Here is a 20,420-nt window from a genome sequence, read left to right as displayed (position 1 = left end):
AATATAATCCTCCTTTTGTTCGTCTTCCTTTATTTTCTGTTCTTACAGAATAAATCTATCTGAGCTTTCCCCTGCAGCCTTGAGGGATACACAGCTTTTTAATGAGAACTAAGAGTCTCGTGTGATCATGTATGTCTGCTGGCCAAGACGTGAAAAAAACAAAGTACAACAAGATGTTCAATGGAATAATTACAGTTGATAGTGCTGTGTGAAACCTGGCACTGGCCTGTCAGGGGGGTTGGTTTAATAGAATAATTTTGGGGATGTAGGGGGTTCAGCTTTTTGAGGGCTCTCATTTTCCACATCCTGGTGACTTTTCCCTTCGTTTAGAGGTTCGGGGAACTTGGGATTTCTCAGTGAAGCTCAGTGACAATCAGTGCGCCTTAACTGGTGCATTGCTATGGCATGTAGAATTTCTGGGTTTAAGGAGATAATAGCGTTACTTTAAAAATACATTCAGGTGTACCTTGGAATTGGTGTCATTCAAATAACTTGGCATATATCGGGAATCTGGCCAGAATTTCAGGTTTATGGCAAGGGCCACCGCCAGGCAAAAGGTGTTATTTCACAGTAATTCTCTTAAACATCTGTAAGTCGCTGTCTTTTACCCAGTGTGTGCAATGGCAAAGTGGGCGGTTGTGCCTAGAGAGTAACTGCGCTGAGTCTGGTTTCCATGTGTGTTTATGAAAGCTGTGTTCAGAGCAGCCGTAAAAGACAATACTTGAACCCTGCATTTATTTTTCTAAGCTCTTCTTAGTATTTCTCATGTCATCAAGGATGGATTTTAGAGTTGTGCAAAAGTTTTCCTTGTTTTTCCCTGTCTTGACCATAGCTGCTGCTGTTGAGGCTCCCTTGTGCCTTGCTGTTAGTCTATAATAACATGTGCTAGATCTGTTGTGAAACAACCTTTACGGAGAAGCCCTTTTCCAGTTAGAAAACTGAAGACATCACCTCCTTAGTTATAACTGATTGCCAAGGCTCATTTTTTGGCAGTGCTCAAAAACATACAAAAACGTACTGAAGTGTATTGTTGAAAACCTGTAATAGAAAATGCTTAATCACAGTGATGCGGAAAGCTAATGCATACCCCTAGTGATCATCTATAAATATGTAGTGATGCTTGAATTATTAATGAACTATTTGCATTTTAGTTTGATGAAGCTTGATTTATCATTACACAATTTGCTCATTGTCTAAATATTCCAAAATTGCAGTTCTTACATTGTCACTTCCCTATTTATTGTTATTTATATTAATAGCTCTTACATATTTCTTTCCATTCCAAAAATCTCTAAGCACTTTGCAGACAAAGGTAGGTCTCGTTACCTGTGTTACTGACATGGCAAAGTTAAGAAAGAAAGAGGTGAGGGGATTTATTGATGGTGACCCAAGTCAGTAGCAGAAGTGGAAACACAGCCTGTGTTTCCTGTCTCCAGTGCAGTATCTATTCCTCACCTATGCATAGCTCCTGAAAAAAGTGTAGGACAATAGTAGCTCAGTACTAGAGGCGGCACAAAGACTTTGTGTATTGGAAAAAATCCGAGCATTCATATAAATCTAATCATGTGTTTTTCTTTTTTTCCTCCTTTTGGATATTTTGGTCATCTGACTGGCCATCGATATTTAGAAGAAATGCATATTCCTACTCCTATTACTTGTAAGTACTTGACTGGGGATGATGTTTCTTGACCGTGCTCACCCTGTGGTAATTTTGTGTTTTGTTGTATGCTTTTACCACTTTTTTTTTTAACCATTCCATTTATCCTTGTCTTTCCAGCAGCTTGTGTTTTATTTTCTCAGTGTCACACTGTTATGTTTTCCCTGTTTTATCATTGTACCTATAACTGTGCCTGCAAACACATAAATCTCCACAGATATGTCAGTTATGGTTTATAGTTCTTTAAATGCTAATGGACAAATACAGTGTCCCAACTGCACCTTTTTTAATTGTCCGTCACATTTAGCCAGACTGCAGGGAAATTCACACCTGAAAGTTACTGTTGGGAATTTCTCAGCCATGGATATAAGCTTTTTGAAAATGTAAGGTTTCTGATAAGTAGGACTTGATATTATCTGAGCAAACATCCCTGTTTCTGGAGTTGCCAAGTTCCGAGTGTCAGTTGAGACCGTTGGATGATGAAGTGGCTCACATATTCAGATCTAAATCACCTGTCCAGTCCTAATGACAATGTTGCATAATTAAGGCAGTTGTTAAGGTGCATGAAAATACTTCACACATCAGTACTTCCAGAGCCATCTGTTGTGTAAAGATTGAAGGGCTGGAAAGTAATCAGGGCCAAGCTGTTTCTGCCATGATAATAGTTTTCTGAGGATCAGGAGGAGGAGAGGACTGGATCAATGATCTGAGGAAAGAGTCCTGGAGAATTGACTTGGATGCCTTTGCTGCCAGCAGAGGATTGGGAGGGATGGAGAAGGCAACTGTGACTGCTGAGAGAAGCGGGTCTCCCCTCTCCATATCTCAGCAGCTGCGGTCGTATCCCTGATCTAAGCCTTTCCCCCAAAAGCAGCAACCTACCAGACTTTCCAGGGCTCTGATCTCGACGAAGTGGTCAGAAGGGCCACATCTGCTCTGCTAGCCCCTCCGGTTGCCACCCCTGTGCTAGCACCCTAGGCAGCCTCCTCCTTTGCCTATTCCTGCAGTTTGTCTTTGTCCTGATCTTGTGACTTTGTCTTGTGGACGCATCAGAAAGTGTTTAGCAGGTCAGCGAAATGAGTGCAGTAATGTTCTGCCATTTTAGTGGAAGTTGGCTTCTTTTCCATGTGAGCTGATTTACATCCAAAGAACAGGGTGAAGGGAGGATCCTTGTGTACCACCTATGGGAGTGATTTTACTTCTTGATGACCTATCGGAAAATAATTGAGAGAGGAAGCTTCCCTGCTTGCTAAGTGTGTGAGGAGTCTAAAGATACCGTAATGAGCCTTGACTTTGCCCGGTTGTGCAATTGTAAATGCAGAGTAACTCCATTTGCTGTAGACTTCATACTGGTTCACCAAGAATGAAATTTGACCTTAGGTAGGCAGATTTCAAGAGAAGTTTAACTAAGTGTTAAAGTAGGGCATGTTTTTAAATGCATAGGTCCTACTAGCTAGTTGCATTTCTTGCTACAACCTTTCTTCTTCTACACATTTCTGGTGAACATCAGAAAAATGCCCTCTGCACTGTTCTACTGTTCTGGTTTCCTTACAACCAGTCAGCCCCATTGCCTGAAAAATTCAGTCCTGTTTTCCATTATAATTTTATCTTCTTCCAGCAGGTCAGAATGTTCCCTGCTTTATTTTATTTTGAGATTTGTTTATTTAAAAAGATGCATCAACTTCTGAGCCCTATGTGACCCCCTTTTTACAACTGCACAACAACGTTGCTTTAAGCAGTCAGCTGAGGATTACTCTGCTACAGAGAAAGTAAGGGTATCATTAAGCGGTCTCTTTGCTGTCTTGTAATGGTTTCTGTGGATCAATATACTCAAACTCTTTTCTCAGGGAAGAGGAGAGTGACTCAGGAAAAGCAAAGAGACAAACCTCTGGAGGTCACCTGAGCCTGAGGTTGCAATGAGCTTCAGCAGTAGCAGAAGCAATTGCTTTAATAAGATTTAATAAGGCAGATGTACACCGTGCAGCATATCACAATAGAGGAAAGCCAGAGGTATCATCAAGCAGGCTTATGTGTTCACAGCAGCTGACTAAAGCACTCAGTGGAGATTTGAGCTCAGGATGCAGAAATCATATAACTCTATTTCCCTAGTACTGCACCCAACATTTTTTGCAGAGAGCTCATTTTTAGCTCTGTCCTTATGATGTCCCAGGTCCCCCATCAAGCATGAGCTCTGCTGGCTGGCGCATCCCTGTGGTAGAGGTAACAGGTAAATAGTCATCACACAATAAATACTTCCATCATCAGGCTGTGTGTGTCAGCATTTGCTTTCAGATTGACATTTGGCCTGTCCCCTGATCTGGCAAAATCAAGCTCTGGGTTTGTTGTTGTTTTGTTTTTTTTTTTTTTCCTGACCAATAGTGAGAATACCAGGGATGTTCCAGTAGTGAGGGAAGAAAGCAGGAGAATCTATGAAGGAGCATATGATGAAGTTTTACTGAGTTTCGTGTTTAAAGTTGCACATGAAATAGGATGTTTCATTATGATTGCAGATGGGAATCTTAAATTCCTAAGGACTGTGTAGTTGTTAGCCAAAGCTGATAGAAATTGCTACAGCCTCTTCTGAGCAGAGAGGTTTGATTTAAGTTTATTTGAAATTTTGTGAAAATAAGAGCAGCAGTATATATATGTATTTTTTTTAATAGAATTGGTTTCCGTGCTATGACCTTGTTTGAATATGTTAGTCCTCAGGCAAAATTCAATTGACCGAGTTAACAGTACTGAAAAGAAGGTTCTCAAATAGATCTGCTGACAGACCTTAAAATATGACCATATGGCCTACATTGCTTTATTTTTAGTTTCAGTTTCTGGACTTCAAAGTTGTGCTTCTTAGAGTAATTCTCGTCTGCTTTCAGATCATTCCTCTCAACCCTTTGTCATCTGCTATACTGACATTTCTTCTTGTTAGGGACCAGAATCTCCAACCCTAACTCTTCTAAACAGTTTTTAATGATAAGTCTGTTAAAGTCAAGGAGACTTATACCGTGGGTAACTGATTTTACAGAGACAGGCCATAAGCGTTGTGGTAATCTCTGGACTGGAGTTCTGCCTTCAGCCTGTCTGGTGTTCTCTTGCAATCCAGGACTCTCAAATCTGATTCTGTAAGATGGTTGAGTGCCTGCAGCTTCGGTGGAACCAGTCAAAAAATATTCATTTGTAAGAGCAGCTCTTTTAGCTGTTTTGTGCATACATAGTTATGGGTAAATAGTTACGGTATTTTTGTATAGCAACACTTCATTTATATAGCAATACTTTGTTAAGAACTTCCTACACGTACAGAAAGAGATATTATTGTGGCTGAAAGAGAAGGACGTAAAGATCTTTAACGTGCTTTAAGTAAGATACAAACTTAGGAGGCCTCTATTCCTAGCTTGTTAAGTCATCATGCGAGATTGACATCATTTTGTGTACTTCAATTTACCAGTCATTAAAAGTTATTTGCTTACAATTTGAGATCCTTGGACAGAACCTGGTTTTGTGATGGGAAGAGAGGGATGCAGAATTAGGAGGTCCTGTCCTGGTGCACTCATTGCATCACAGTCACCAGGGTGATGGGTGAACTTTTTTAGAGGAGTTACTCTGTATTTACAGCAATACAAATGTTGTCTAAGGTTTGTACAGAACTGCTAACTCTGGCACACTGCACGTTAAGGTACGATGTGCAGTGTAAGATAGCAACCCGTCCACATCTGAAAGTTTTTGTTTTCCTAGCCGAAACTGTAAAACCCAGACAGCAGTTCAACTGGTTTAAAGGAGGTTTTGCATTTAATGACAGACACCTCCTTTGCACGACAGGGCTTTCGGCTGCAGCAACCCGTATCAGGGCTTTATTACTTCTTCACCAGGAAAAGGAATGGAAATGTTTTCTGTGTGTGAGTTGGTTTCTTTTGTTTTGTTTTGTTTCTTTCTCCTGGGCTAGGTAATGTTTGCAGAATGAAGTTTAATCAAGACTGGTATCAGAGCAGAGAAGTGTTTCTGGAACTATAGATTCATGTATGTGTTACAAGCACTCAGTTTAATGTAATTTATAAGAAAAGGGCACTCAGCGGTCAATATGTTGTTTTCCTTTTCCCTTGAACTAGCCAGAGTACTGAGGACACGATTGCAATGTAGGAAGCCCCTTCAGGTCCCAGCATAATTTCATACCAATTTTAATTGTTGTGGAAACTCAGCCAAGAGTTTCTTTTCACGGGAGAGGTTCTGTCAAAGGTATTAAGCTGAATTTATACTTGCATTTTCTGAAATAACAGAGTTTGTGCTGAATTTATTTCCACCATCTGTGGGACATTTGAAAAGAAATAAAACATTATTTTATTTATAGGCATACTTCTGTTATAACCACATACATACATAAATATCTCCATATATTTGCATGAATGGTGGGATCTGCCTGCACAGGTCAGCATGCTAAATCAGAATTTTAAGAAGAAACTGATTTTCTCATTAGATGCTGGAAAAACAGAATCATGAATCAGTGATTATGCCAGTCTATTGAAAGCAAATAAAAAAAAAAATTAAAATCCAGAAAGTGAGTGAGAATTTATTTAGAACATGTCTGCGTGGTGATTGCAAGCCTAAACTTTGCAGAGGACAGTGTTTGCTGGCTGTCTATACCAGCATGTACTTATATGCACCTGTCTTGTCTGAAGCGTATATGGTTGTAAATAAATGTCCTCCACAAATAGTGACTAATTTGATCAAGTAAAGCTTCAAGAGCGCAGCCCTACATTTGTCAAGACCCTGTGTTTGTATACACGCAGTACAAAACGTTCAGAGCATCTTTTGACTGATATCCACAGTACCCCACTTTTTTGTGTCAAGTAACTTTTGCTTTGTAAGTAAAAGTGGTGCGGCTGGTCCACGCTCTTCACTTCACCTTGGCTCTGATGAATTCCCTTCTGCTCCTGCAATAACCTGCACTGAGGTGGGCTTCACCATGGCAAGTAACGCTGTCTCTGCGTTTGCCTGTAAGTGGAGGATTTGCCCTTGTAGTGGCTGTAAGAAGCAGTAAGCTGCCTCCGTGCTTAGCCCAGAGAATATTTCTCAGCTCTGCTGAGGTTACAGTCTGCGCAAAGGGTGCATGTGATGAACTGCAGTTTGAGGCAGGACCATGGGAGCACAGGGACGAGATACCCGACCTGTCAGGCTGCTGGAAGGCTGCACTGCTTTTAACTCTCATTCCTCTTGTTCTCTGTTTAAGGACCTGTGACCGAGATTTCACAGCCTACCTGCCCAGTTGGCTTGAGAGAAGGGCAGTCTCTACTGCACATAGTTTTACCAAAGTTTAAAATGATCTGCCCTTCCCGTAGCTTAGCCCCATTACTTTTTTCCCCAGCCCCTGTAGACAGGGAGAACAGCTTCCCTGTGGTATCTTTTTACATGTGTGAAAACCTATCAACCCTATTTGATTTTCTTTTCTCTAGATTAAAGATCCATATTTCCTTTGGCCTTTGCTTGTAGGTCATGTTTTCTAGATTTACCTTTCTTGTTCTGCCTTTGTATGTGTCCCTGTGGCACACATCTTATTTGAAGTGCAGTATTGCAGCAGAGGCCTTACTGATCCTCGGTCAGAGCAAAAGGATTACCTGCGGCTTGCAGACCATAGTACCATGTATAATCCCCCACGTATTTTTACACCAGCGTGAAACTGTTCATTCAAATTGAGTTTGTGATCTGCTGCAGGTTTAGGGAACGGAGATCCTTTTCAATAGGACTGCGATTTAACCAGTGCTCCCTGCTGGGTATTTGCATGGCTGATTGCTGCCTGGCTTAAATTTGTGCAGATTTCGTTGTAAATAATATGTGTACTCCTAGCAGGCTGCTGCGCACAAATGTCTAAAAGGAATTGTATTTTGTAGCTTCCTTAAATTGCTTATTGAAAATGAGGGCGATATGCAATTCTTGTCTGTAGGAGGAAATTTCATGTTTAACTTACGTGATCTATACCTAATGTCTAAATTACCTGTGCATGCAAGTCTACATTATAGTGTATATAACCCATCCTTGTGAAACATCTAAAATTAAATCTGTCAACGTACACGTACAAGAGCTCTTTAGGAGTGGCAGTTACAGATTTAACATTCATGAATGTAAAATTGATATAAAAAGTTAGAGATGAGTTTGAAGCTGCATTTAAAATATAATCCCTGAAGTTCATCCAGACCTCTGCAAAACAGGAATCTGATCCTGCAGATACTTTTAACTGAAAATGTTGCCTGAGCTTTCTGATTAATGCCTGTGGCAGTAAATGCTTTGTGCTTGATACTAAGTTTGCATTCCTTGACTGTTAAACTGGAACTCCTGCAATTTTAATACAGTGCTTCAACATTGTATATCTATTCTTTGATAAGAGTAGAAGTTTCAAAAATAAATGAATCAAATCTCAGTTTGGTTTTTTTTTTTTTCCCCCAAAATTCACACTTCACATTTAGGTTCACTGCCCATAGTTCTTATCTTTGCTTTAGTTGGGTTAGCTTCAACTGCCTGATTATACAGATAGTTTCATTTTTTTTTATTATTCTGCTTTAAGCATCTTTCTGTCTCATCCTTCCTCTGTGTGTGTATGGTGCCTGTAAACATCATCTCTTCATTTACAACCCCTCTTGAACTGAAAAGGACCACCCAATAACCCCCATTCATGGACTCCTGTTTTCTTCTTGGCACATTTCCCTTATGCTTAAACGTAAAACGGCCATTAATACCACCTTATTCACATTTTGACATTTCAGCTTCTTCACTCTGTGTTGATTGTATCAGACTCTTCTTCCAAATATCTGCCTGGTCCTTTCTTTCTTTCCCTTTTCAACTGCATAATGCATGAGATGGAAAGTGTCTTCTCAGTGCCTGGTGACAGACGGTGCTGGGGACGCGCTGGTGACAGCCTGCAACCGGCCTGTGATTGACACTAATGCACTGATAGCAGCTTCGTCGGGGTGTTGCAGTCGTCGTGCTTAGGGGAGGCTGGTCAGTAAGGGGAGCAGGAGCCGTCTCACTGATGTGGCGTGTCAGTGATTCACAGACATCTCTTGAAATGCCCTATTTTTGGAAAGAGCATTTCCAGATAAATGCTTTTCCAATTCCAAAGGCATTTTGACATGCTGGGAAATAAACCTCTACCTAGCTATGGGTTTAAGTCACATCCCTAATGTTCTAGAAAGTGCTACTCATTTGATTTAGTAATCCTTTCTATGAATTATAATGATGGTAAGGGCCAAATAGGCTTAGTCCTGTGCTGCCACTCTATCCAGACACATAACGGAGGCAGAAAAGGCACATTTAAAAACTGAGAACCCCTTGATGTGTCTGGCAAGCTTAGCTCTGAAATCCTCAAAAGAGATCTGTCTTCCTTTTCCCTCTAAATTTAGATGAAGAATTTTTACATTCATGGACTAGAGAGGGAGAAAGGTGGAAACTGATAACACACTGTTGAAAGAAAATTGTAGCATTTTCAGATGCAGAAGAATTTTCCGTGTGGCTTCTCTCTGAACGTGTGTCAGCGTTAGCTGGTCCACCCGCGAGCAGTCTGCGCAGAGGCGGCCGGTTTGTGTGTGCGAGTTAGATTGAGAACTTTAAACTCATGTCACCTTTTCTTTTTAGGCATTCAAGCCAATGTTTTAGGGGCCTCTCTGTCTTCTACAGGACCAGGTAGAACTGCTTTGCATAGGGCTTTTGTAAGCAGGCCTTTGGGGAGTAATGGGCTTGGGTTTGGGGTTATTTTTTCCTGCCTAGCACATGCAGAAATGTTATTGCTCATTCACTGAAAGAGAAAATGAGTTTGCCTGTTCCAGCTCTTTGTAGCTTGTTGGCATTTCTGAAAAGATACCAGGCAATGGGACTTACAGATAATTATTGCCACAAATAATTTAATCTGGATTTAATAAGGAAGTCACCCTTTTTGACTCACCATTTTTAAACATCAGTAGTGGTCCTCTGTAATGGCTCACCCCAGCAGTCCAGAGTGCTTGTTATTAAGGACTTCTGCATTTTGGATTAGTATTTCCCACTGAGAAATTTTAATTCCTGTTGCCAAAGAATTCACCTAGGTGTGTATGATTAGCAAATCTAAAGGATTAGAATAACCACATAGCAGGGTGAATACACTTCAAGACTATTGTTGTTACCTCAGGTACCACAGCACAGAAAAAGGGAGCTCCCATGTCTGCAGCTCATAGTTAATAAATCTGACTGTTGTAACATTGCTGAACACTGGAAGCAAAGCTTTTAACATCATTAAACGTCAGCTTTTTGCTTCATTACTCAAGGACGGTTCCCCTGTTTGCGTCTTCATCTGCAGAAGTGGATACACCATGGAGATTTTGTGAGATCTAAATATGCGGTCTGTAATTAGGTACCCAATTGGAATAGCTATGGATTTGAATTGAAACCACTTACTGCAAAAGGCTGAACCTCAGCTGGTTGAGCAGATGAAACAGATGTATTTGGTCAAAAGTCTGCAGCAAACATTGGACATTTCTCTATAAATCTGTGCGCTCATAGTCTGGATTATCAGCTTGCTTTAAAATAGCCATTTCCCACAGACATAGGCAAAGGTTTTAGTTCTCTTCCACTCATTTGCAAAGAAGGGTCAAACTGGCCTGGCTGCCCATCTCGGGAAGGGCTGTGTGCTTGAACTTGCTTGTAAATGCCGCTCTGACATGTTCTGTGAATAAAGAAAGCCTGTTAGAATATGTTGCAAGGAATATCTTTTTAAGAATCTAATGAAGTTTAAAAGATGGGTAGCACTTCCCATAAGCATGTCATTTTAGTGAAGAAAAACCTCTTTGCAAAATGATTTAGTTGTTAGGTTTTTTTTTTTCTTTGAGTCGGAGGAAAAGAGAAAACTAAAGCTCCTTCTTACAGTAATCTGTTTTTCTCCCTTTTATTTTATTTTCTTATCTACAGAAGTCATGTAAGCAAAATTCTTTGCCGGTGCTAGGGATTTGTGTGATATTTTTTCAAGGTGCAGATTGTAGAATGTCACACATTCATTTTTAAACAGTTTTGCTTTCTGATACAAATGAAGCACAGGGCAGTCAAATGTCAATGGAAGCTTAGTAGCCCACTTTTCTTGCTTCTCTCCGTTTTCTTATTATTAGCTGTGTTTGCAAAAGAGGAGCCTCTTATGTCCTCGGCTTTGTTAGTGTTTTCAGAGCAGGCAGTGTTTCTACTTTTGCCAAAGTTTTTGATGTCGCCTCAAAATAAGACAAGACCCATTTTCCCACAACAGAGGCATATTTGGACATTTCTAAAATAACTTCAACCTTTAATTTGCCCCACCCTTCACTGACCGTTGATCCTCAGTGCGGTTTGGGTGTGTGTCAAAATTTAGTAGAGGCAGCTGTCCTCATTGCTCTGCTTGGGGACTGGGCAAACCTCCTGCTCCAGCTCTCAGGTTGCACAGAGTCAGGTCGCACTCTCCACTGGACGATTCGGAGAAAATCCCCGGTACAGATGTCCCTATGGGATGGATACAGACATCCCCCATTGACGGTTCTGATGGCTGCCCTTGTCCCGTGCCCTCTGCTCTGCCTGGAGCGGCTGACACCCACTCCAGGGGCTCTACCCATGCCACCCTCTTCAAGGAGGATGTAGCGCTCCTACTGCTGGGGTGATGCAGGTTTGTGTAAGATAAGGTACTGAGAGGGACAGCTAAGCTCAAAGGCTGGTATCGCTATATTTATTGTGCTCTACCACAGTTATATTAAAAAGTTGTGGGGTTTCCTCTCGTGCGGTTTGTCACATGCCCTGCATGTCTGACCAAGTGGGATAATGGTGATTTTCAAAATATTTTGTCATTGCTTTGTTTTTAATGAGGGAAAACTGACCTTGATTTCTCCCCTCTTCAAAATACTAAAGGAAGCTAGCCAAGAAGCAGAAGGAGACTCAGACCAGCACGCAGAGGGAGATGGGTCCCGTGGCTACTTCTGACAAGACCTCTACCAAACTCAGTGCTGTTCACAATGAAGAAGCTTTTTCTTCCAGCTGCCAAGATGTTAATGGATTCAGTAAGTTTAACTTGCTTGCAATGGATATGTCCCCCTTGGAGAGCTCTAGGTTCTTAAAAGGCCCTATTCCTATGGATGCGTTATTGAGGAGCTTGGAATGACAGTCATAGAGATCATTGCAAAAGCTCGATAGAAATCAGTTGTCTGAAGTGCCTCTGACACTGCCCCAATTTTAACTGTCAGATAGGTAGGGAGCATTCCTTCTGACTCTAAATCTACTGAGAATAATTTATAAAGTCTGCTCTAATAGCTACATTAGACAGTCAAAAAGACACGTGTGTGTTTGTTCTTCAGAAATATTTTTTCCTTTGTGAGTAGAAGAGTCAAATCTAATCACTTAGCTGACTTTGTAGGATGAAATAACATTTTCGGTATGAAATTGTTACGGAAGAAAGCATGGTCTCCTGGTTAGAGAACTGGAATGGAAAGCATTTCTTCATCTGTGTCCTCAGTTTATTCTTCACACGGGTTCAGTAAAACTAGTCTTAGTTAATACTTGTAAACCACTCAAACCTCTAGCTGGAGGAGTTTTGTGGGTAAAACAGCACAAAGTCATACTTTAGCTTTGCTAGATTCAGATTCAATGCATGGTAGATTTGTAAACTTTTTCATATTAAATAAATTTTAACTTAGACACTATAGGAATGTCACTCCTTCTTCTGACTCTTAGCCTGCTAGTTTGAACAGGGAGCAGCTCTGAAACAGAATTTTTTACTAAAACTCTTTTGTGTTTCTTAAACATCTTTAGTGAAGTGGGTTTTTTTCCCTAATTACTAACCTGGAAGTGCTTTATGATACACAGTGTGTTTTATCATTGAAACCTTTCTTTGTAATCTCAGATTGAGTGGGACAGGCTGAGTGAATTCCTCTTTGCCGTCTATCTGTAGGTCACGTCAAATTCCATCTGCATGTCTTGCTACTGCCACTCTGTGTAACATACCTGTGAGGTGGATAAATAGGTGTTTGGGATCATCAAAGCTAGCAGTGAACACTTCTCTCTGAGACTAAATTGACTTGAGTCAAGATCTCATTTTCTCAGATGCTGAGTAGCTATATCTCCTAAAGAGACAGCAGGAGTTGTCAGTGGTTCATATCTTTGAAAGACAGGATAGCAGAGGACAGCATTGTGACAGACATCCTAGAAACAGCAAAGGTAGCTTGTTCAACATGTATGGGAAAATGAAGTGTTTAACGCTTTCTTCAGATTCTGGATTTTTAAAAGTTTGGGGTTTTTTTCCCAACCAGAAAAGAGACGAGCTTGAAATGTGACCTCATTATTTTTTCCCTTGGTATTTTGAGAGACTAATTAAAACAGCTGAGTCATTTACTTGAAATGGCAACTATAGAAAATATGTTGTATCTAATTTTGTAAAAAAACATCCTTCCAGGTTTTATTTTTTTTTAAAATCAGTTAGTCCTTTGCTTGTCTGACATCACTGCAGATTTTATCACTACCTCCTTCTCTAACACAACCTGATTGAAGTCATGGGCCGATTCTTTTCTTTTTTTCCTCTTTATATCCATGAGAAACAATTACCAGTAAGCTTTCATGATTTCTCCAAATTTTTTACTGCCAAGTCCAGGATGCTGAGGTGTTGGAGGTAGGTTCTCTTCTGTGCAGTAGCGTGCACATGCTGATAGAGGAATTTTATGGGTAAAAGACTTTTTAAAAAATGGTCTTAATAGAGTTTGATACTTGAGGGTTTCTATACGGGCCTCCTCTAACTTTTGAATAACATAATAGGATTACTTCTTAACCTTCCTACTAACTAATAGAGTTTTACAGGGGGTTACCCATCCTAGCTTTTGAAATTAGCTGTCTCTCTTAAGCAGCAGTCAAATTTCTTCTTAAATTATCCTTCTGCCTCCCAACAGTAAGTGGCATTTGCAGATATCTCACAACAGGGAGTCATCCTCTCCATTGTGACCCTCAGTTACGGGAGCCTGAGTTGACTGTAGCAGTGATGTGGAAATACCCCTCTCTTTTTTGAAGAAAGCCCACCAAGACAAGCTCAGTGTTTTCAACCTCAAGATCACCTTGCAAGGTCACAAAAGCAATAAAACAGAACAAGACAACTTGTTAAGTAGGTTACTTCACAATTATTGAATGACTTGCAAACAAGTTTATCTCCAGATGACAGTGTCCTTACAGGGCATGTGTCCTTCCCTCCAGTTTTTTCTTCCTGTCCCAGTAATTTTAATGACTTTTCAGACAGAACAGATTTGATGAGTTAGGTCTTCCCTTCTTTCTTTCATAGAAGCTTTTTTCTTTTTCTTCCTTTTTCCCCATCCTTTTTCTCTTCTGTCCCCTCTTCTTGCCCCTCTTTTTCTTCTTGTTCTTTCATAGAAACTTTTTTCTCTGGTAGTCTCTCCAGCTTGGCCACGGGTCTGCTCCTGCTGCAGGAGGACTTGTGCTGTTCTTGGCTGACCGCTCTCTGCCCTCCCGCTGTAGCCTTGCCATTTGCTGCCTCTCTCGCTGCCTTACAGCACTGTCACCCCGCAGGGAGCTGCCACCTGTAGTACAGCAGCTCTAAAGGGTGCTACCTGATGCTGTACATCATGAAGGACATCAAAAATGAGCAGCTGTCTTTCTGCTTATCAGCCCCTCCTTTTCTAAGGACACATAGACCTGACCACTTTTACAGGCAACTCTGAAAAGAGTATGTGGTGTAGTAATGGTGATTCTTTTGCCACTAAGAGTTACCATCCTCCTGTCTCTGCTGTTGGTAAAAATGCAGACTTCCACACTTACTCTGTCTCAAATGCTTGTATTTTCAATATAAACCCATGGAAATGGTGTCATCCACAAAGTCAGGCCGTTTCGTTGCAGTGGAGTCCTTTGTCGAGGCCAGTGCGATGCTCAGGAGCAGACAGTCCTCTTGGACATTTGTAGTTTTGAATCTTATCATTTGGCAGAGGTGTTCATTATCAAATGTAATTACATTCTGGAAGATCTGTAGCCTCTGTGCTGCAACAAGGAGACCTCAGGTCTTGCTGAAAAGTGGAAGATAATGGGCATTTATCTTTCCTAGCCCAAAGCAAAGCCCTTCATGCCTCTTTCCATTCTACACCGTTAGTCTTTATTCAGGGAGAATTCTTACTTGTACCTACAGGAGTTTAAACTGAAGAGTTTTTATGGACTCAGCCTCTGTCTCTGACACCATGTGAAATCAGGATAGATGTTTGCTAAGAAAGATAGATCAGTCCATGGCTATTCCAGCTTGTCTGGTTTTAGCCAGGGCTTATGTGGAGGTGAAGCAGGCTCATCATAGTTCATTTTCTCAAATATCTTCCTTTTTAAAAAATAAAAATATATCCTAAATCCATTAAAGGTAGATGGTGGTGCTTGCAGTGTTTGAGCCTTCTTCTCAGTTTTCAGGAATGTTTGGAAAGCAGCGGCGTTTTCCTCCAAGGGACACAACAGTCATGTGTAGACGTTGACTTGATGCAGGGTTATTATGAAATGGGATGACAAATTGGGAACAAGGTGGGCCTAAAATTATCCACCAGTACCTGTACACTGACCAGAAGGGTGCGCAAGGAGTTGTTACCGCACACAGATTGTGCCCAATTTGGCAGCCCATCCGTGTGATGGGAGAAGCAGTACTACGTCATCTCAGCAATGATGCACTACTGGTATGTCCTGCACAAAGAAACTGCTCTTCTGGGTTTGCAGTGCTAAAATGCCATGAATCGGGCTTGTCCGGGAGAATGCCATGTCACCAGCATAGCCATCTTAACATCATTGGGGGGTTTCTGTCAGGAACTGTTTGATTCTGAGGATTTAATATCTTAAAATGCAGCCAGTTTTGCTGGAGACTGATTTATTAGGCTGTGCTTAACTTTTGTGACAACTGTTTGGATGGAGACTGCTTTCCAGGCAAGCGTCGGGAGTGACGCTGATAACAGATGAGGTAGGTAGCTTTATTGTTACAGGCAGAAGCACAGGTTGAAAACAGCATTTTGGAAGCTGTAGAGAACTGAGTTTTGCATTAGTGGGCACTACTGTACAGATAGCGAGTTAGTGTGCTTTTGCTAGTGAGAAGAAGGAGATAAGAGGAAGATGTAGGTAAGTGGTGCTCAGGGTGTTAAGGATCACTCTTAACCAAGAAACATCTAAATTCACCCCTTTCATATCCTGCATGTTTTTGTGATGAATGAAATGCAAAGGTCTTTAGATTTGCTGTAAGTCACAACAGACAATTACATCAAGATCTAGTTCTTACCGCTAACCCCATAGATAATTTTCACTCTTAGTTAGGTTACGCGCTAAATGCAGTCCAAGGACTTGTAGGATCATGACCCTGAGGTGTTGTCTTTAGTGAAAAAATCTGAAATGAATTTAAAAATAAAAAATAAAGCCAAATTTCATCACAGGCATAAAAGGAAAAAATACCAAAATCCCTTTTGCTGATTTTCATGCTGGTTTGGGATTTTTGTGGAGTTTGCTCGTTCAGAAAATCTTATAAAAAGTAAGGAGAATCATTTTCAGAATAGGAGGGAGCCTCCACCATTCTACATGACTAGAGGGATCTGTCTGGCCTCACATGCCACTCCAGAGAGTACAAAAAGAATTTTTAATGAAGTCTTAATTTCTACCCTCATGTGAAATCCTCTCTGGAAGTGTTTCCTGTGATTGCGCACACTAGTGCTTGTAAGAACCTCTGGTTAGGAAGCAGCACTGTGTACACATCTCTCATTATACCAGCCATTGCCTGCCTGATTTTGGGAATGAGCTCTCCAAAGTTTTGGGAAACTTGTTTTCTAATGTGTTGGTTTTTTTTTTTTTTTCTCTTCTAAATGTAGAAATAACCTCCGTGTCTCACAGATACGGTTCATTTCATAAACCTCAGTTGGTAACATTTTTAATCAAACTCCCTGAAGTGAGGTGTATATCTTCAGCTGCCCAAGTAATTTATCGTTAACAATTCCTGGAAAAGCAGTATGACCTAATAAGTTCTTTTATACTACCAAATTTCAGAAAATCTGAGTCCTGCTCCAGGCCCTGACTGTTGACTTGCTCTATGACCCTGGGCAAACAAGTTACTCTTTTTAGACCTTATTTTATGTGTCTGCAAAAGTGGCCATGTTCTGAGTACAGCAAGAGGAGGGTCGGATTTAGGCTGACAAACACAGGGGAGAAAGTATAAGAGGCCCCAAAGGAGAGATGCTTTATGGCTTGAAGGCAGCTGGGAGAGAACTCCAGCAGACTAAGCCATGAGAAATTTGATTATTTTAATGTGTTTTCAAGTGTTAGAAGTCTGAAAATATGGCAGGAGAATGCAGAATGAGAGCAAGTTCGTTTACTAGATGATTCTAAACTGCTTAGGAGGTAATTCTGCTGACTTTATGAAACTCCCTAGCCTGGTGACTTTTTTGGTTCACCCATAGAATACCTTGAAATTTTTAAGTGGTGTTTACTCTAGAGATACAAAAATTGCTTCTGAAATTACTTTGATGTATACTGAGTTTTATCTACTTCTATTGGATTATGGAATAGTTTTTCCTATGTTATCTATTATCATCTTTCTGATGTACTGAGATTTGTATTAGCTTGTTTCCCAACATTTTGAGGAGGAGATAAATAAATGCCTGTAACGCTAAGAGTGAATACAGAATGATAACAAAAGAATATGCCTTCAGAAATGATGGATTACCATAAGAATGTACATGTATGCTATTGTAGATATAAACCAGCCTCATAAATTTACTATCAAGAGAAGAATCTACTGTGAAGATGTTGAGCCCTGCCTCCTCTCCATAAATATTTGATTAATATGGAAATAATTTGTGAATTCTTGTCCAGAGAAAGCTAATGCTGTAATGGGAGAAAGCAGAGATGCTAGTCCTGCTGTCCTGCTGAAAGAACCCAGCTCACAGGGGAAAGGATTATAGGATTTGCTATGAACAGTCCTGGGTTGAAGAACAAGTCCCTTGTTATCTTGTACTGTTTTAATGAAAAAATTGCTACCCTAGCTGTGTATTTTTGTGGTACTAGTGTACATTGTGTTTGAGTAGGCTTATTTTACTGTTAATATTGCATTTGATTCTCTGTAGTTTGTACTTTTAGGGTCATTTTTAAGGATCTTTCTCCTAGAGACAAAAACATAAGTTTGTTCCTTTGGTTAAAAAAAGAATATCTAGAGGCTAGTCCTGTACGTGTATCCTGTGTAGGAACACATTGATTTACAGTAACTGTAATACTATACTTGGGGTCTAGAGTGCTTGTATTAAAGAAAATCCATCATGATGACAATGTAATAAATGTAATATGCATGTCAAGATGAAAAAATATAATTCATTTTGATAAGCCTTATATATCCCATATTACTGTGTTCTTTGAGGAACATTCTCCCTGTTCTCTTTCTCTCTCTTAATATATGTCTAAAGTCTTTTCCTTATGTCTTTCCTACCTAGCATCACCCTCTCCTTGTTCATTTTCTGTCCAAAGCAAAACCCTTCAGAGCAAATCTTTGTTGAATTCCTACTACTCAGGTACTAGTGCCAGACTTTTCTTTCATTTCTAAATTTTCTTTGCTTTTGTACGTTTCCCAATATGACCTATAGACTGAATCTTCTGAGTATGACATACAGCTAACCTTGTTTTCATTTTTTGTAACTTTTTTTTTCCTATTGATCTTCTGTTGATTTCCATTGATCTGTGTCGTGCGGGTGAACGGAATTCCATCTCAAAGTATCATCAGACACTGTTCCATCGACCACGCTGTTAGGTAAGAAGACAGGTATGATCTACTGCACTTCATCGGAGAGCAAACACATTCATTGTATCTGAAAAATACCTTGGAGAGAGCACTGTTAAATGGCTGGGCTCCAAAATCATAATTAATCCTGTGGTCGTATGTTAATTGGAGAGCCTTTTGTTTTATTCATGCTTTATTATTGCTGTTAATTGATTTTATTTTTTTTTTTAAGGAAAGAACAGTTCAAAAATTAATGTTTAGGAGTTCTATCAAGTATTTGTTGTTTCTTTTTGTGAATGAGATTTGACATTTTGGGACAAATTTCCACGTGTCCCCTTGCTTTTGGCTTAGTTTTGACTCACGTAGGTGTCTGTGACTGTGCAGTTGGCATAGAATCATCGAATCGTAGAATGTTTGGGTTGGCAGGGACCTTTAAAGGCCATCTAGTCCAGCTCCCCTGCAATGAACAGGGACATCTTCAACTCAGTCAGGTTGCTCAGAGCCCCGTCCAACCTGACCTTGCAGTTTCCAGGGATGGGGCATCTACGACCTCTCTGGGCAACCTATGCCAGTGTAAAAAATTTCTTCCTTATATCTAGTGTGATTCTACCCTCTTTTAGTTTAAAACCATTACCCCTTGTCCTGTGAGTGAGGCTCCGCTCCCTGTGCCTCAAGGCTTGCGAACAGAAGTGAGGATTTGCATGTCCAAAAGTGGAAACCTACAGTTTTGGTCTCGGTTGCAAGTATAAAGGTTATTTGGAGAAATTAGAGGCTGGGTTTGGGCAAGCGGCCCCACGTCATTCTGTGTATGCTGAGAGTTAAATGCTAAATATTCAAGCAGTCTGGTATAGATTTGAGAGGAGAACAAAAAGGCAGGTTCTGAGAGGCAGAGGCTCTTCTGTGGCTGCTGGTAACTTTAGAGGGAGGTTTTAGTGTTCAGCATCTCTGAAAATTAGCTTTTCTTGTTCAGATGATAAATAAAGCATCCAATGTGCAGCTCTTAGCTTTTGGATTTTTAAAACCAGTATATTTTTATGGTAAGTTAACAGAGACAGCAAAATTAGCAGAAACTGTTAGCTGATGAAATAAGTTATCCAGAAACTTACTGGAGGTGTACCCTTGAAAGTGAGTAATAACAGCCTACAACTTCAGACTCTCCCTAGAGGATGCTGCCTGCGTGTGGAATTTGAAGGCGGCAATTCCTCCACTATGAATCAGAAAGATGATGTGTGGTTGATCAGAATCTAACCAGTGGTATTTATCAGACCTGTCATTTTGGATTATCTACAGTAAATGTTCACTTCCAGACACAGTAATCTACCATGACTCCTTGAAATGTTACTATGAGCATGTTGAATGCCCACAGTTAGACCAGGAAGAAATTACAACCGATCGCTTAACTGCCTTGGCTTACAGACTAAGGGCCGGGGTGCAAAGGCTTGGAGGGACTGCCACAATACACACATTTATCCTCCCATCTATCAAAATACTGACGGCAATGAATGAGCCCTCTTTTAACAAGGTGGGGAAAGAAGGGAGTCCTTTTTCCAGAAGGTTTGTTCTCGTTTCCCGGAGACTGAGTGTTGTCAATAAAAAAGTCTAAAGGTAGGTTTATCTTTTAGCTATGCTTTAGAAACAGGGCCCAGACTTGCATTTTACTGGAAGATGTCAAACTGCTCTCAATCTGATACTCAGCGTCTGGGAAAACTGGACCCCGATTTGAGGGAGCTGTTGTCCCCTGTCTGTCCCAATAGTGAGAATTACAGTGTGAACAGGACACTTTGTAATCTGAAGCTCAAGGAGCAATGGGCAGATTCAATCTATATTCATGGGAAAGCAAAATCCAAAAAAGCCCCCAAAACTTGCAAAATCCCAAATTTTAGAGAGGAAAAAGAGGAAATAGGAATTAAATTGGTCTTGTGCTTATAGATTCAAAACTCTTTCAAACTTAACTTCTACTAACCACTATTATTTAAGTAAGGATTAATATGCCTATTTTACACATGGAAAGTTAAGTACAGGGGACTTTTAAGACATGATTTA

General features: G+C 40.4%; 1 protein-coding gene across 1 annotated transcript in view; it reads left to right on the top strand.

The window, feature by feature from the left end:
* The window catches only part of PTPRT (protein tyrosine phosphatase, receptor type, T), a 160,138-nt gene that overhangs the window by 93,557 nt on the left and 46,161 nt on the right, over positions 1 to 20,420 (top strand). The window contains exons 9-12 of the mRNA XM_009703901.1: positions 1,628 to 1,657; positions 11,528 to 11,676; positions 18,094 to 18,171; positions 18,372 to 18,407. Of these exons, the coding sequence (XP_009702203.1) occupies positions 1,628 to 1,657; positions 11,528 to 11,676; positions 18,094 to 18,171; positions 18,372 to 18,407 (293 nt within the window). The remainder of the gene's footprint in view (positions 1 to 1,627; positions 1,658 to 11,527; positions 11,677 to 18,093; positions 18,172 to 18,371; positions 18,408 to 20,420) is intronic.

Source organism: Cariama cristata, unplaced genomic scaffold, assembly GCF_000690535.1.
Source record: "Cariama cristata isolate BGI_N322 unplaced genomic scaffold, ASM69053v1 scaffold7647, whole genome shotgun sequence".
NCBI classification, from domain to species: domain Eukaryota; kingdom Metazoa; phylum Chordata; class Aves; order Cariamiformes; family Cariamidae; genus Cariama; species Cariama cristata.
This window is presented reverse-complemented; position numbering and strand designations above follow the sequence as displayed.